The sequence below is a fragment of the Chelmon rostratus genome, chromosome 6 (assembly GCF_017976325.1).
Source record: "Chelmon rostratus isolate fCheRos1 chromosome 6, fCheRos1.pri, whole genome shotgun sequence".
NCBI classification, from domain to species: Eukaryota; Metazoa; Chordata; class Actinopteri; order Chaetodontiformes; family Chaetodontidae; genus Chelmon; species Chelmon rostratus.
In genome coordinates this window covers 16852849-16871278 of record NC_055663.1, presented here as the reverse complement: position 1 = coordinate 16871278, position 18430 = coordinate 16852849, and the positions used below count along the sequence as shown (strand labels likewise).

Genomic DNA, 18430 nt, shown 5'->3' with positions numbered 1-18430 from the left:
AGGATGCACACAATCTTTGTTCATCAGCGCAGACACCGGATCAGATGAGTGTAAATGACGCCGTCCTACAAGTGGAACCCCTAATGGCCTCTGCTGGGACATGTAATCAAACGCCTCACACACTTCCCTCCCTTTTGTAATCAAGCGGCGGAGCGCATGTTGTGACGATCTTTGTTATAACGCCGCCTGTTCCCTTGTCTCATCAAAATTCCACGCACCTCTCATTTTTCATCCTTTGTTCCCCGCCAGGGTCCCTAGATGCCTCAGTCGCTCTCCATGGAGCAGAGGGGAGTGTCACTTATATGCTGTGACCTCTGACCCTTCCTAATTCCCTCACTCTACAGCGCGGGCAACGCCGTCACTATTTACAGTGTTTCTCTGTTAATACAAATTCCACAGACTTACATATGTGCAACCTAGGAAATCATTTGCAACAAAGTTCAAAGAACATGGCTACACCACACATATCATGAGTGCTGAGTAAGCCATGCCGGTGACAGCTCTTATCTGCGGCTGTCACTGAGAGCTCCTTTTTAGTCACCCTAGGTCACATTAACACCAGAATGGTACTCCACTCTCATCTCACCTCTGCTGGGCTGACACAGGAGGAGGATAAAGGTGATAAACCACACAAACAATACTCCTCTTCTTGCCTGCTGCCGGCATGCTTGCCTAGCAGGGAGATCTGATTACAACTGAGAAGAGAGCAGCTTGGTGTTTCATGGAAAAGCAGGTCAACTGGAGAGTGCTGTCAGAGCTCTGGAGTCACCAGCCTGATGGAGGAGGAGGAAAAGCTAGCCGACGTGGCGGGGAGAGACAGAGGTTCGTCTCCAGCCATACAGTAATGGGGCTTTATTTACTCCACCATTATTAACAGAAAGGAGAGGGGAAATGATGGAAGCGAGAGGACTGAGAAAAGGACTCCAGGGAGGGATGTATTAGTGTTGTCTGGAGCTCCTCCTCACCTTCTACCTCCTTTCGTTTTTTCCCCCTCGTCTCCCTCTGGCTCACACACAAGAGACGGAGCTGCCCCACTGCCAACACCTAACTCCTTATGTGTTTTTCTGTCCTCAGTGTTTGAGTCAGACAAAACGCGAAATCAATAATGCTTTTTCTCCCCCATTTCCTCTTTGATGCAACTTCAAAAAGCCAATGGACAGCCCTCCAGAGGCCCACAGAGGAAAAAAGCCAATGGTACGAAACAAGCTCAGAATGAAAGTACAGGGGAAAAAACTTCACCCTTCACTCTCTTAAAACACTGTTAACTTCTGAGCCCCAAGTGGCAAAGCCTATGAGGGTAAAGCAGGGCACGTGAGGGCTGAGCAAATGTTATTTATTCTTGTTATTAATGAATGTATTTGTACAGTTTTTTAGCCGGTGCACAAAATTCCACCCTTAGTTTGCATATCAGTATTTTAAATGACCACAGTTCATTAGAATGTAAAGCAAGGGGTTTTGGGAACATATACTACAGTGGAAGCTACAAGAAGAAAGAGGAAAAAAATGAAAGTGAAACGTTCTTTAACTCTGTGGACTGTGGTATATGATTATCTAAGGAGTGCTGACAGAGGAAGTATTCTATCAGCAGCTAAATGCTGCATGACAGGGAGACACTTCAAAGGATCTATAAGTGACTCCTGAAATACTGAGCGAAAGTAAAGTAGGAAATTACCCTTAAGTTAGAGGCATTTGACTAAGCCCAGCTCGGTGTTTCACCTGACTTGGGATCCAAATTGAGAACCCTGCCTGAACTCGGTGCGAACGTTGCAGAATGAACAAAAATCATCTCCTGTAGCCTGACGGTTATCTTGATTGTACCCCACTGTTTGATTGGGCACAGGACAGCAGAGTCATTTAACCTTGCCTGTGATTGGACTAATCTGTCAAAAACCACAAGGTGTGACTGACGAGACAAGATGAGTGACAGAGCTGTCTGGCACCCTGGTAATGGCTTGGATGGAGTCGTAGATTAATGTTTGTACAGCGTAAAAACTGAACTCGGGTATGGCTGCACTGTTACAGTCTCCTCTATGTACTGTAGGGGCAAATCAGTTCCACATTCATCAATACCTCCATGCTGAGAAGCTATCAATACCCTTTAAACTATGGATAGTAATTAAAGTGTTTCTGTAAAATGATGCACTGCTTTTACATGTGTGTACACAGATAGAGATTTAAAGTTCTTACTCATTTTATTCTGTTGGTATTTTAACTTCTGCTTATTTTCTGATATTTTTTCGGATTTATTCTTGCAGTAGCCATCACATATATGATAGATTATGATTATCTGTTATGTGTTTTATGTTATTAAGCACAGGCTGGCCAATAGCAGTTAATAATAATAATAAGTTGAAGGAAAAAGTAATAACATGCACAATGCTTACTATTTGTCATTCTAAGCAAAAAACAATATCAAACTCAGACATTCGAGCCCATAACTCTCGTCTCCGCTCCTCCTCTCCAGAGTGCACCTGCCTATCCTCCCAACTTCTATGAAGCCAAATCAAAAATCCATGCTCTCAATGGGCAGTCAATATCTCATTAACCAGTCCCTCCACACACAGCCAGGCAGCCAGGATGTTCGTCTGAGTGTGCACAGCACAGAACTGGCACACCTCACACACTTTAATAACCTGTGGGGACGCCATTCCACTTCCTCAGCCAGCTAAGAGGCAAGAGAGAGGGCTGAAGCACACACCCTCCGTCTGTCAGAGTGACTGTTGTTTGTCCTGCCTCTGCCCAGATATGATCTTTTTTGACTATAACTTGTAAATGATCCCTTGAGGAAGGTAAAATTACGTCAAAACATATTTCAAAAAATGCAAATTTTATGAGAAATGAGATTATGTGTTATACAATATTGTTATTGGACTTATGTTAGTATTCATACTCAAATTATTTTAATGACAGACTAAAATTAAATTGATTAATTTTAAAGATCAAGTATAAGAACTTCTTAAAATACTCCTGTATAGTCTTTATTTTAAATCCTTGCAGGTGACTGGTGCTATATTTACCTTCCCCTTAATCTGTGGCGATTTTTCCTTCGGCTCGTCATGTCCTCAGTCCCTAACTGGATAATAGCCAATCTTGTTAACCTCTGCTTTAATGTGTGAGAGCCTGCAGCACTGGGCACTGAGCACTTCAATCGGCCACTGATATAAAGAGACAAAGAGTACCAAATCTCCAGCAAATATTTACAGCCTTGTTAACATAGCCTTAAAGCGCCTCTCACAAGATATTTGGCTTTACCTTCTGCACGGCCCCAGAACATTTTTTACAGTCTAGTACACACTCGTGCTAAATCACATATTTATGTGCAGTCTGCATGCACTGTAGTGGCTTACTGGGCCCTGCTTTGGACAGTTTTAAACCACTGCTGCTACGTAGACCTCGCCACAATAATGCTCTTTTTGAGGGGGTTAATTATATGTACAGTGGATGAGATACTCTTTTTACCTTTTTCTGTTGATCCACACATCAAACAACTTTCTTTAATTATGTAATTGGAATTTTCATCTTAATTGTGCTGAGTAGGCTGGCTAATTTGCATGGGGTAATGAGAGGGATGTTTCCATTACAGGTAATTAGGTGCTTGAGAGGCAGTGGTGTGGTAGAGAGGCTGAATAGAGAGGGAGAGGTGGGTAGAGGGGAGTGCAGGGTAGAGACAAAGCCACAGAGACACATAGAGATGTTTGGTATAATGCATTAGTATTATTTTGTAGTGTACAGTACAAAAAACAATAAAGAGAAACTGCCAAAAAAATGGCACGTGCAGCATGAACATGTTACAATATTAACATAACAATAAGGAAGTGTATGCCAAGGCAGCGAGTCATTGTGCTGGTTATCCATTTCAGTGGCCATTTTCAGGAGGAAATTACAACTGCCATTTAAATTAGTTTCCAGTTCTACAGCTTGTTCACATTTTAATTTAATTTCTGACATTGTCACACTATCCTGTCATGACACCTATCACACTGACAGCACCAGTGAGGGGTAAGACGGAGCTAAAAGAAGGCATAAAAACAGGAAACAGACAAGCAGAAACTGGCCACGAAACAGGTTAACTGCTGATGACAATACAGTAAATGTCAGTATGGCTCACCTCTAATAATCTGCTTAATTTCAATTAATTTATCCAAAATGAAAAAAAAAAACAGAGTCAAGAGAAGAAGAAATATGCACATTAAAATACAGTGTGCACATCACACTTTTAAAAAAAGTCACAGAAAAGCTACACAGCACGAGAGACTCGACTCTGTAGGAAAATATGTGATTTGAAGCCCTTCACTATCAATTGCATATAAAGGACATTAGGTCAAAGGCCATTTTTCATATGTGTCTCGCTGGAAATAAGATAGAAGACGGCACTCTCTCTCAATTTCACACAATTTCACCAATGACTGTGAGCCCCACTTTGTAAATTAATTCTCACACTGTGATCAATAGAAAAAAAAAAGAAATTATCGCCGTGGTCAGAGTTGCCAGTTTCACACAAAGAGGAAGATACTCCACAGCATGTAGGTGGCAAATCTAATATGCAAAAATTTAAACTGAAATTTAGATAAGCTGTAAGGGGTCCTGTCAATATTACTAATTCTAGAATTAATTATATTTATACAGTATATATATTAATATATGCAAGTATTTCTAGTATGTTCCACTGCTTTTTTTTGTCTCAGCAATGAATATAATAAAAAATATCAGAAATGTAAATGGATTTTTGGACAGATGGGACTACAAGTATCACATCAAATTATCAGGACTGACATTTCTCCTTCAACACAGAATGACAGCTGCCTGTGCCTCATCGTGGTTATTGCATTTGATTGTACCACAAGTGAGTGCGAGCACATATGTTTGGATCGGATATGCAACAATGGGAGCGTATACTTATGTGTGTAAAACATGATTATGTGCGTGTTTGTGAGTGCAAGCATGCATGAGAGGAGTGTGCGATGTATGTCTGAATGCACTTGCAGCGTCTGTCTGCGTGGACGTGTGTGTGTGCATGTATGGCTGTATGATGGAGGGGGTGGAAGAGCTGGGATTAAGCATACTAGATCAACATCAGAGCGACTGGGAGGACCCAGTCCTGCTCTCATGGCCACACATGTAAACCCGACTACCCAAAAAATAGGTCAGTGGAACACAACACACACACAGATATATACACACGCATGCACCAGTATCAACTCAAAGAATCACAGTCTGCCAGTCGCGCCAGTGCCTTGTCGCCCGTCTGCGACCCACGTTCAACACTGCCACGCACATCTTCCCCCGGAACAGACACGTTCTCTGGACTGGAACAACAGGATTAAGAACGGGGCAGAAAGGAATAGCGACAGTAACCTCCCCCCACACGACCCTCTGCCCCCCTCTCTCTGCATGCTACCTCACATCTACGGCCACCAAAAGAAAAAAAAAAAAAAAAAAAAATTCTGCTCAGGAGCTGTTCTTCTCAGAGACGTGCAAAGATTACACCGGCTGTGGTTTCCACAACACCCCACACAACAGTAACAGTGAGAAAAACACACACTGAGAATAACAAAATCAAAGCAAAATACCTTTACACATTTGTATAGGTTAAAGAAGCTCAGCTCCTCTTCCTAAATAAAAAAAAAAGAAATTCTGCTTATGCATGAAAAGAAATATTAGAAAAGCTTAATTCACTTGCATGCATTCAATACAGTATTACTGTATTTCTCCCTCCTTCCTTCCCTCCCTTCTCTCTCTCTCTATCGCTCTCTCTCTCTCTCTGTCACACTCATGCCTTGCAAATGAAATGCAAAGAGTTGGCAGGCTATGAATAGCGGAGCCGTACTTCCCTACTTGTTACTCAGGGTGCAGGATCAGCATGCATTTTGCTCTTACCTTTCATAGCTGAAATCACAAAATACATCATTAAGCTTCGAGTCCATAAGAGAACAACTATCACCAGCGCAAAGCCCTCCACTGCTGTCTCAGCAGCAGCTGGCCAGCACAGCTCTGTCTCTCAGCCTCCGAGCATGACCACACCAGAATCCATGTGACTGTGACATCAGTGTTCATGTCTGACTGCTCCCCACCCACTAGCCTTTGATTGGCACAGCATGCAGCCAGTAGGGGCGCTGAGAGCTCAGGCAGGGAAGCTGGCCCTCTTCCCACTGATTGCAGGCAGAGCCTTGTATGCCGGCTTGCTAGACACAGCACACTCTCGCTATCTTCTGTGGCTTATCTTTTCAGTGCAAGGATAAAGTCAGAACCAGTTCTAGCAGACACCGGTTGTTCACGCTCTTGTTCTGCCCCGCTTCTACTCTCTCTTGGTTTTCTGCTTTTAAAAATGGTGCAATGTCAAGGATAAGAAAAAAAAGAGAAAAAGGCAAAGAGGGGATAAAAGGCTAGACGGGGATGAGAGGGGAGCGGAGGAAACAACAGAGAGAGGGGGCGACAAAAAGAGGAGAAGCGAGAGGATGGAGGAGAGGGGGTCTGTAATTTTTCTGTGGCTCAAAGATCGAAACGCTCCGCTCCCTCTCCTCCTCCTCCTCCTCCTCCCTGTCTGTAGATATGAGTGATCAGTGTGAGGCCAGATGTCTGCGAGCAGCGGTGGGCCCTGCACAGAGAGAAGATGAGTGGAGCCTCAGCTTCTTCCCCTGACCTCTCAGAGGACCCGCATGCCCCCCTCTCCCCCTCTCTCGCACACACTCCGACTCTTTTCGACAGGTGAAGAAGGGGAGATAGTGACGGAAGGGTTTGGATGATCCCCTCCACCCCACAGCGACCGGGCGATGAGTTTCTCGCTATCATTTCTCCCTCTCTCCCTCCCGTGCCCCTCGCTCTCGCCCCCTGCTTCCCATTCCAGTCCCTACTCCTCTCTCTCTCTCTCTTTCCGTCTCTCCTCCCCCTCTCCTCGCTCATCCTCTCTCATATGATAATCTGTTCTGACTCCTAACCAGCTGCCTCTCTCTGATACAATATTCTGGTTTTAGTGCAATCCAGCCTTGGCCAATAACCACGTTGCGTTTGGCATCTCCATGAATAAGCTGGCGCTCACATCATCTACAAGACAAACATCATACAGCTTCGGTTTCAGGGCCTGCAATATTTGAAATCTAGAAATTAAAAAAGTCAAAGGCAAAAAAAAAAAAAAAAAAAATCCACCACCAACATTTCAAATTTGGATATTTTAGAGGCTCATTTCACATTCTCCATGCTTGTTTGATATTGATAACACTACAGCAGCGCTGTGTCTTTGCCACAGAACTGTGACGCCTCCACAGAATTTCCTATTAATGCAACTGTAAGATACGTTTTGATTATTTATTTATTCCTGTTTTACACACCAAATATCTATATTCATTTGATGCCATCTATTATGCTCATTGAATAAAGGTACTTCTAACCACATATGAAATGTAAATGAGGACTCAGCAGCTTGCAACATAAATCTTCCCATGACAATGTTTCATTAGGACCTCTATGATCCATTAGAGACACTAAACACATTAACTCACGCTGTGTCAACACTGGTCTCTTATTGCACACCGTCTAATGAACAAAATATCATTCAGAGGCTGATAGCATCAAATGGAGCGTGCCTGGGATACAAACTATGTGTAGACAGGCCCCGGTACAGTATTCAAAACAATGCCATGTCAGACACAGCGCAGTTGTCTCATTTCGCTTTCTGGCGTCTTCCCACAAGATCTTCAAAGTTCACCAGATGAGTCAGGGCCAAGGCCCACGCAGGAAGATGTTTAACTGCCACTATCTGTGGTCGGGCGCTGTATCAGTCTCTCCAGAAGCAAACGGCGGCTCGACGCGCTGTGGCTTAACGCTGAGCTATGGTTAAGGGGGAAGCAAAACAAAACATGATAGCAGGGGTTGAGTCTGTCAGCTGGTTATCCAAGAACATCTGAGAGGAGGATAGCATCATGTTGGAGAGCTGGAAGGAGAGCATGTTTTGTCTGCTTGCAATCTATCTGGTGAGGAAGTGGAGATCTCAGAGTATTCCCTACAGGTGGGGGAAATACTAAGCAACTAACCGGCTACTTTAAACAATAAGAAAGGGAAACCCATGAAATGCACAGCTGCCTTTCACAGAACTTCCCAGTGAACCACAGCTCTAACCGCTTCATTGTCCCCCAATTCGTCTCACTTTCGCGTTTAAAGGGCTGGTTCACCCAGATTACAAAACAACAAACTTTCTACCAACAGTTCGTGTGAAGGCTGTTGAAAGCTCTGTCGATCATCCAGAGTGAGCTGAACGCTTCCTGTGGACAGACACGTTGCGGTTGATATTCTCATTTTTACACCGACGGTGAACCACGTCCACTGTTCAAACCTGGCTGGGGATTTTTGCATTCCCCATGTCTCTGTCCCTTCATTTCCTGTCACCTCTCTACCGTTGCTATCTTATGAAGGCATACATTGTAAAAAAAACAAAAAAAAAAAAACACTTTTTTTATTGTGATTGTGAGCACAGCAATCTAAATTCCATTCATCTCTACTGTATTGAGCTGTCAGCAGAAATCTTTACAGACCACACTAGAGGTAAGTGGGGAAAAAAGTATATATTTTTTTGTTGCTTTGGTGAATAATCCCTTTAAGAAAAACATCCAACTAACAAACCAATCTAGCTGTTGTATCCTCTCAGCTCTACAAATATAGTGCCTCTAACTGTATATAATTGTACTTAAAAGCCCAGGCCTCCCTAAGGAGAAACGCAAAGCAAAGCTGCTTCATTTGCTCTTGATCACACTCTCCCTTGACTGCTCCACATTACCAGTGACAGCATGCCAATACCATGCTGATACTTGTTCATTAGGATATTGATTAAGCCACAAAGGCACTGATGGCCAAGTGTCTCTGGGTATTAATGTGGTGATCGCTGACGTGTATGCCTGAATATGAAACACAAATCCTAGTGGTGAAGCTGTGGCGATTCCAGGAGTGACAGAGTGTCAATTGACGCGTTACCGGCGCTGAGCCGAACCAGCCACAGCGCACTCAATCTGTGCATTTAGACCAGTGCATGTGTCTCGCACTCCTCTTGGTTTAATTGAAGCAAACGTATTTACTGTAAACAAGCCCCGTGGAATGGAATTCAATTGAGATGAGGTGCGGAGCATCCACTGGTGCCCCAGGAGGAGAGAGGAGGACCAGAGCTGATAATGGCCTCATTAGCGGTCTGTCAGTAGCCATTCCACGCACATACTCACCATGCAGCTGATCCATGTTAACTCTTACAGCTCTGCACTGGCCTCAAACCCGTACCGTGGCGGGCGCGTGTTGCACTCAGTGACCTTTGACCCCCCCCAACAACAGGACAAACAGTCACGGGCTTCCTCGTTTCATACCCCGATCTTGTTGTGAGGTACTTTAGAGAGTCGAGGCCTATATTCCACCACAGAGCCACCTGGGTGTTTGGAACCGCACCACCAGCCTGAAGCAGCGGTAGAATTAACAAGCTTCAACAGGCACTCCATGAAAACAATACAGATCAATTTAATATAGATGCCAAGGAGTGGAGGGCATAATATTAGAGCCATAACAGCACCGGCCCACACCGCACAATCATAAACCAATTTAGGGCCATTCCAGGCAATTTCCTGGGGGCTTCCACTTGTGGGAAGACTTCAATAAATCACACAGACAACAAAGGGAATATCTATTTCAGTGAAACAGAGGACACTATTGGGTTGTGTCCAGAGGACTGAGGAGGGTCGCATTTAAAGACAAGTTTAAATAAGAGCAGTGAGAGTTTTAAAACATACTACACGCCGCCACCATGCCTGGGTTTTAAGTGATAATGTGTCGCTACAGGAAATGCAGTTAACTCATTACGGCTAATGGATTTTCCACAGAGCAGTGCAGCGTGTCTAGTGTAGCCAGGTGGCAGCTGTAGGTAAGTCTTGTTACAGTTTACAGTTTTTATAGTAACACTCTGATAAGATGACTCTGTGTTAGTGACTATATGAGCTGCCCTTCATCCTTTAAATGCACAGCAGACCCGGGGCCAGCTCAGCACTATTCTCTCCCTCTGTCTGTCACTCAACACACATACACACAAGCAAAATATTTATAGAACAGCAGGGTCAGAAGGAAGAGATATGAAAGCATATCATTCCTACATAGGTGAAGTGTACACCTGTCAACTGTCGCGTAATCAGAATCAACAACACAGCACTTATAGTGAATGGTTGACAAGGCTTTAGCCTTTTGTTTTACTGCCACAGATATTTATAGAGCTTAAACTCGTATCTTTTTTTTTTGAACAAACACGAAAATAAGAGCCTCTGGTATTTCCAAATCAATTCAATCAAATGTTTTTCCTCGAAGAAAAAAAAAATCACAAGTACTGTGTCACCATGGTAGCACAGCCAACGTGTCCTGCACGGACTGACCAGGCTTCACATCGTTTAGAGCGGACCTGCACGCCGGCTTCACATTAAATGACCCCCCCCCACCCCCCCCCACCCCCACCTTTTGCAGGTATGAGCGGGGTGGTGACAAGAGGCTGTGAACAATATGATAAGACTACTTCAATGAAAAACATCAAACGCCCTCAGCTGCTTTTCCAGTCGCTATTTTGTTTAGTGGCAGTTTAGTCGTTGCTGCTATTCTTCTCCTATATTTAAACTAAGTGGATTGCCAGGCCATGTCTTTCTGTCTTTGGGCACTTCAGAAGCAACAAAAGTGTTTACCCACTGCCCGCTGGAACCGGATGTCCAATTGATTGATACACCCTTGAAATAAATGCACATTCCACAAAGGCTCTTATTCAAGTGACTGGAATGATTCAGTTTATTTATTTGCTTTATCAGATGAAGAGGCAGTTGTAGGGAGAGATCATCAGCACTGCCGGAGCACTATCCTATATCTCACGCAGCAATTTTTCAATAGATCAATAGAAATCAGACTCAACAATGAATTGCACTGCATCTCTTTTGTGCGAAGCCGCCTTTGGGAGCAGAAAGGAAAGGGATAGGAGGATAGAGAGAGAAGGAGCGAAAGGGAACGAGGAGGGGAGATTATCGCAGGCATGGCAGCCTGTGTGAGAGGCTTAGCCTGGCTAGGCAGGGAGGTGGAACCCTGTGAATTCTAATGAACTGGCAAGACTCCCCCAAAACCAGCTCCATCTCCATGGCATGAGGACGACAGGAGGGAAAGGAGGAGGTGATTAGGAAGGCGCAGCCCCTCTACGGCAAACCAAACAGAGCAGGTCATTTTCCCTGTGATAATTATGGCCATAACCAGGCATGAGGGATTGGTAATGGACCTGCTTATTCTTCATGCCCTGCAAAGGCAACCACTGAGCCTGTCAAGGAGAAAAGCATGATGATGTGTTTTTTTTTTTTCCTGTTGGTAGGGTGACTCCGGTAAGAGTCGCAATGGCTGCTGAAAAGGGCAGCGGGGGAACTTGGCCTTTGAGGGAGAAGTTAACGAATGAACTTCATTATTGAGGAGCATACCAGGGAGACCCCCCGGAGTGTGTGATGTATTACCTAGCGTCAAACTTACACACTCCCCCAACATCACCAATATAGCCCGACACCAGCTCTGGGGGGAGGTAGGCGCGTAAACTAAAATAGTTAACCTTCTGGCTTAAGGCTAGAAGAAAAGAAGAAAACACAGACGCAAACTGTGATGTGCAAGATTTGCATCAATGGATTTGTTTTCAATAAGATAGCATCTATTTTAAAAACCTCTAAATTGCTCGATTTTTCCTCCGCTTTGAGGCCGAAACAGTTTCGCCATTATTCCCTCTATTGAAACACCAGAGTGAGTAATGAGGCTGAGGCTTTTTCCTGTGACCGCTCGGTGCAGAAAACCTCGGAAGAAAACGGTTTTAGCTTAAACCAACACATATTTAATGTTCTCTCAGTGACTTCAGGTAATGCCGTCCGGTGAGGCGGTCCAGATCAACACAATGCAGATTACTCTCATCTACTGAAACGCAGCCCTGTTCAAGCATGGAAGGAACTTTTGGAAAGTTCTGTGAGCTTTATAAATACAAGTGACCCACTGGAGGGACTGTTTTCCTCAAGATTGAGGGAGATCTTCAGGCTATGTGCGACGTGCACCACTTAGCCTTCCCCCTGCCCCTCTTCCACCGGGCCTGGATGGAGTTTCTCTATGCTGGACGGGACGAAGGAGCTCTTTTACTGAGCGCACTCTCAACACTTTTACTCTTGACTTATGAGGATGCCATGGGTGCAGGGGAGTGATTCATCACTGGGTGTGCTCCTCTTGCACCCTCACACATTAGTAATGTGGTCCGCTGAGGAGGAGTCCTGTCATCAGTCTGTACCTGGACCCTCTGAACAAGGTAGGTCAACAGGAGGCAGCAGCGGCTGGCCCACTTTTAGTCTTTCACAGCACCTTTAAGTTTCCTCCAGCTCTGCCACAGCTGAGCCTGACGGACACACTAAGACCAGCCTGGTCAAGGGGAGACACTGCCTCGGCGCTGTAACTGGTGTACTCACTACACACATCTGTCGACTCAGTGAAGCCTGTCCTGTCGGTGGCCGGGCCACATTAAACTTGGTGAGAGGTTAAAGGAAGGGGGAAATAGTATCCTTACTCAAAATATTAAATAGTGTAAAAAGGGGAAAAAAATAGAAAAACAAACAAGAAATGATTCATAGTTTGGATGAAAAGTTCCCAGGCTTATCCATGTGAAACCGCCTGAGGGAATTTCATCACAAGACTCCCCAGTCTTCTGTAACACAGCCGCAACAAAATACGTGGCAAACACATGATCGCCTGTATTTTTGCAAAATACAGAGCCACTTTAAGTCAGCGTAAGCCTTTGACCTTACCATTGCAGGTAATGCACATTTAAATACCTACCTCAGTATTCATGTTTGTCATTTTACTTGTGAAGATTAGGTGTAAAAAGGCTATTTGAAACCAAAACACAGGATTAAGGGATAATGCTGCTCTGTGTCTTGTGAGTCGACCTTGATTCTGTAATCCAGCACAATACTGGAGAACAGCATATTTCTCTCTCTTGTACATTCAATACTCTCACTGTAGAACAGCTCATTCTGATGTAATGGCATAAAAAAAAAAAAAAACATAATGGCACCACGCTGAAAGAGAATGTAATCTGAATTAAGTGGAACTTCATTGTAATATCTGTGGAACAGAACTGGAAATAGTATTACAAGATTTGTACAAAGAGACACGTTATTGACGGCACCTTTGCAGTGATTAGATGAGGTTACGGAGAGCATGAGCTGACAGTGTTGTTAGGAAAAACAGAAGCGAATTGATTTGAATTACGCAGAGCTGCGCTTTAATAACCATGGTGAGAAATGAACTTGATCTTTAGAGTGAACCAACCTGCAGTCAGCCACAGTGTTATTAAGGACTGTGCCACTTAATCAGAGAGGACGCCAATTTAGCAAGGAGCTAACTATGCAGGAGGGACCCTGTGTGGCAGCAAACACATTATGTGTCACCTGACTGGCGCAGGTACGTATACATGCTCTCCTCTCTTCTCCCAATCTGCCTTACTTTCCTGACTCCATATCTCCTCTCCCGTTTTTTCTTCTTTCCTCGCCCTGCCGCAGACACAGTAGAATGAAAACCTGCCTTTGATGTCTGGAATCCTATAATGCTGAGCAGTAGAAATCCGCATGCCTGTTATCTGTAGAATCTTAATGATGACGGCTAACTTCACAATGGGTTAACCACATCTCTCTGTTCTCGTGCTGCACGCCCACAGAAACACAAATTAATAGCAACGGAGGGGGGGAAAAAAACAGCATTTCTCTAATAAAGCAGATTCAACAAAATGTGCACAATGCGATCAGCACAAATGTCAATGTATAATATCACGGAAAGCTTCTGTGAGCACTTCTGCTTTCTTCTCTGAGGATGTAACTTTTTTTTTCTACGTTAGCTTCTGAGAAGAATGACATTATTTGTCGGAAACACATGATCCTCACTCGAAATGTATCTAATTGAGTTTCAATACACATTTGATGCTCGCTATGCAAACAGTCTAGTTTGTTGTGTTTCGTCCCAACATATCTTCTTTTTTTTTTTCTTTGATGCACTCGATGACTATTATTGATCCTGAACTGGTGCTTACAAGATATTTCAAAAGAATTTTATTATAGGGGACATCTTACTCGTTGCATGGTTTATTCAACAACATTCTTCTGAATAATTCAGGATTTAAATTATATATGTTAATTTTACCCGCCTTTATTCATGCATGATGTTGCATCAGAATTTTCATATCCTAAAAAAACCCACAATGGAATATTTCTGACAATGACTTTTTTTTCTCTCTCTCTCTGCTTCAGTATAATTTATCTCAAAGTGCACTTCAGTGAGAAGTGAAGACGATCAATATCAGATACATGCTGGTCAGAGTGATAAGCTCTCAGCACGAGGGGACGGTCTATGTTAGAGGCTGTGGAACTGAGGAACTTGACGATGGCACAAGGACATTTAATTATGGCCCCCATCTTGAAGCTCCCCCATCAACATCAGTCAGGATCATATCTGGAGGAGCTCCATGACCTACGCCTCTGTCGCCCTCCATGAATCAAACCTTTCATTACATGCTGACACTCTTGTCCTGTGCTGAATGCGTGCACACCATGGGAAAGTGATGAGGCATCGGAAACCTGATGAGTGACGGATAACCTGCGCTCGTGCAAAGGCTGGCCGACCGCTCGCCGCGGCAAGCGCGGGGCCGGCCGTGCCCTCCCAGCCTTGCCAACTGCTTCCCCTGGCAGACGCCACCATCTCGGCGCAGCCCTCGCGCCCTGGCCCCTCTCACCTGAGGTGGCAGACAGCCGGCGGAAGAGAAATCGCCCACAGCAGATGGGGCCACTTACTTTGGCTGGAACATCCGAGCATTGTGTGCTTGTCACATGTCACTTACTCTTGTTTTCTGGTCTGACAACACTTCAAGACAGGGCCTTTCAGTTTTGGGTGAGACACAAAAGGGAAAGGGCGAGGAAAAGCTGACGAGGCCTCTCCTCGCTCCGGCTCAAATTCTCTGAAAGGGCCGGCACCAAGAGAAGAACCAGATTAAGAGCCAACAAAAGCGAAGCACACCCACAAAAAGCTGCCGTGCACCCCCACGGTTCCCCTCACCACTCTCCTTATAAAACACCCCTGGGCCCCCAGGAGGTGATAAAAAGAAGCGTCCCTACCCACAGAAACGTATGCAAAGAAAGTGCACATACAAAGGCCATTTGCAATTTTACAAAATGGCAGACATAATGCTTTTACTGAAAAATGAGGGCCTGCCATATTGTGTTGGAGAGGAAAAAGTATGGCAGCAGAGGAAAAATGGAGAAAAATCATGCTGGCCTGGTTTACGACAAATAGATAGCTCTATTGATTTCCCTTTTACAGTGACTGTCCATCCCTCACTGTTGTGATTACACTGACCTATTTCAAAAAAAAAAAAAAAAAAAAATAGCCGTCTATTATAGATTAAACCAAAATGTCCAAAAAGAAAATACTCTTTTTTTGTGGAACAAACAAATAGAGTAAGATGAAACATAACCTACAGTACAGAGGGAGGAAAAGATTGTGTCAATTTAAGCGTTCAATGTTGCTCTGGGAGAAGAGGAAACAACGAGTTCTAGTACCACGCTGAGAATCAAATAACTTTCCACAGAAAGAGCGGCTGCGCTTAGTGGGGCCCTGCATTGTCAATTTCAATCCTAACAAAGAGGCAACAACATTAAAATGATTGCAACGCTGCTCAACCAACGTTTAAACGTAATAAGGGCAATTTTATAAACTCAGAGTAGCGTTTAGTAAGAACAACAGAGTATAACATATTTGATAATGATCTAATGCGTTGTATGTGCTTACTGTATTGTTACTGTAATACACTACAGCACAGCTCAGCGCTGTATGCTTTGTGCTGATGATTCCTCTGCGTCTGTGTGTATTGCTGTGCGCGCTCGTCCTGCTCCACTATGTCTGTGCTGCGCGTCTCACTAGACTATCTCTCTCCGCGTAGCTCAGGGGACTCTGGCTGGCTGATCTTCATTATCAGCCCTAGCTTAACAATGTACTGGATGCACTTCCCACATGAGTGCAACTAACAAATCCCCACAGAGCTGAATCAAGGCAACAATGTGATGAAATACCTTCAAACAACCACAGAGCATGGAACACTGAGCTATGCAGAGACAACTCACACTGCCCCGGGCGATTCCACAGGAGTGCGCCTGTTGCCAAGCAAAATTAGACAGCAACTGGGACATATTATTCTCCTAAATTGGCAATGTACAGCCCTATTAAGGACCATAAATCTCATGTTTGATTAACTGAAAATACCTCAACTCACAGAGCCAATGCATTAGTATTCCACAACTCAGAAACGGGAGCGGGATCCGCCATGTCGTTTGAAGGCAAAGCAGATGCTTTACAGGGGTAAAAGCTGTCATTGTGCTATGTGAACACAGAGAGCATTATTGGGATTAATAATGCTGTTAGCATATTTTCCCCAAACATACACCAGACTACTTTTATGAGAGAAATTTCAAATGCACAAAGGCATGGAATCTGCAATCTCTGGCTTCATAACTCTGAGTGAGTCTCAATGACTGATGACTAATTTCACTGTAACTCTGCACTGTTTTTCTAAGGCAGTGCAGAAGAATCTAAATCATCTGGTACTATGTGAGCGCGGATCTCTTGACGAGAGAAACTCAATACAAGCTGCTAGCAAATAAATGAAGATGCAGGAGCGAGGCAATGTTTCTCAATCAGTGTAAGGAGTCTGTCACCACAATGGAGATAAATATAGGGTGAAAAAGATGGGACTCTCTACTACGCATCTGTAAGGCTGGAGAGAGAGGAAGCCTCGTCTGTCTCCTTTTCTCTTTTCCTGGAGGTACGTTTGTACTACTGCCTCCCTCTGGCCACTCTGTTTCCAATCTAAACTCAGACACACACCACATACACTACACATTAATACTCGGGGTTGGCAGAATAACACGAAAAACTGTGAAATATAATGAAATCAAATAACAATGTGCGAAAAGTGCTTTAAATTGTGATGCTTAAATTTTATTTCATTTTATTATAGTATTATAAGGGTTTTTTGTTATTTGGATATATTTGAGTCTTTATCTTGTATGTTCTGTTTAATGCTTTACAAAGCAAACCGTAAAAAAAAACAAAAACCACATGACTTGTGTGCATATGCAAGTCTTTGTCTTGTTGCGTGTGACAGCCTGAACAGTCAGCCACACAGTCAGTTTATTGTACATCTACAGCTGCAAGAGAGAGGAAGAGCATGAGCTCAAGGTAATCAGGAGATCTGCTCTGTTAGAGGAAGAGCATCCTGGCAACACGACCTGTGTATGTGTGTGTTTGTGTGTGTGTTAGCTAGCTCTCTGCCATCCGAGCTGTGCGACAGAGCCCCAGACTGCTGATGGTAGATTAGAGGTGAGACGTCTAATCTCGGTGTAATCAGCTGCTGCATCTGATCCTCAGCTCCACACCATCTCTCTCAACAGGTCCAAACAGAAACTCATCTCACAGCAACACCGCCCAGCCGAGGCAGGAGAAGGTGACGGCGTGTATCTGGTGTCCACCATCGAAGTAGGAAAAAACAAACAAACAACAATGCGAAACTTAAACCCCTGATGTTTTGCGGTCGCCTCTTTTTGAAAGAGGCAGTTTTGGGGATTTGCCAGCAGCTGCAAAAAGTCCACATAACAGAGAATATGTAAAACTGTCAGGGAAATGTGCAGGAAAACCACAGCTGCCTTCTTGCTTAGAATTACAGCCTTGTGGTAAAAGCAAGTGTTGGCGTGGGGCCGCCCCTTATGGGGGAATGAAGAAAGAAGGGGAGACCGAGAGAGAGGAGAGGCCGCTGCCTCGGACAGTAAATCTACAACAATTCATTAGAGCAGCCAGAATGGGGAGAGGACATCACAGTGAAAATAATATAAGTATCTGTTTTCATTTAGAATACTTCACCTTCTGATGGCTCAATGATTAGTCCAGTCGGGTGGATGGAAGAGGGGAGTGGAGGAAAGGAAGATGGGAGAGGAGAGGAGACAAGGGGAGAGGAGAGGAGTCTGCCAGTGAACAGCTGCCCCTGTAATTTATATTGATGAGGGGACAGGCATGGCAGGGAGCTTCCAGCAGTTTGATCACTCAGGCAGAGTGGGGAGTTAGTCAGAGACACGGCCCATCCCTGTGGTCTGGGTTGGACTGGGAAGACCTCCTAAACACACACACACGCTTGCACACACATACACATACAAGCGAAGACTGCCAAGCTCACATTACGAGCGGCAGCGCGGACTGGTGTAGTGGGGAAGCCAATGTTTTCACTCCGAGAACAGAAATAGATCCACAGCCTGACTATAACCATGTAGGGCTGAGCGATCTCCCTCATTATCACTCCACCAGCCATATAATCACCAGGCTTCTCTGAAAAAGA

At 44.3% G+C, this 18430-nt stretch overlaps 1 protein-coding gene across 2 annotated transcripts in view; it reads right to left on the bottom strand.

Moving 5' to 3' along the window:
* The window catches only part of roraa (RAR-related orphan receptor A, paralog a), a 178718-nt gene that overhangs the window by 36879 nt on the left and 123409 nt on the right, over positions 1-18430 (bottom strand). The window contains exon 1 of one of the 2 annotated variants that reach the window (XM_041938263.1): positions 5878-5990. The exons of the other annotated variant lie outside the window; for it this stretch is intronic. Coding sequence (XP_041794197.1) covers positions 5878-5908 — 31 coding nt within the window. The 5' untranslated portion in view covers positions 5909-5990. Of the gene's footprint in view, positions 1-5877; positions 5991-18430 lie in introns of those variants that run through there. 2 annotated transcript variants of the gene reach the window in all.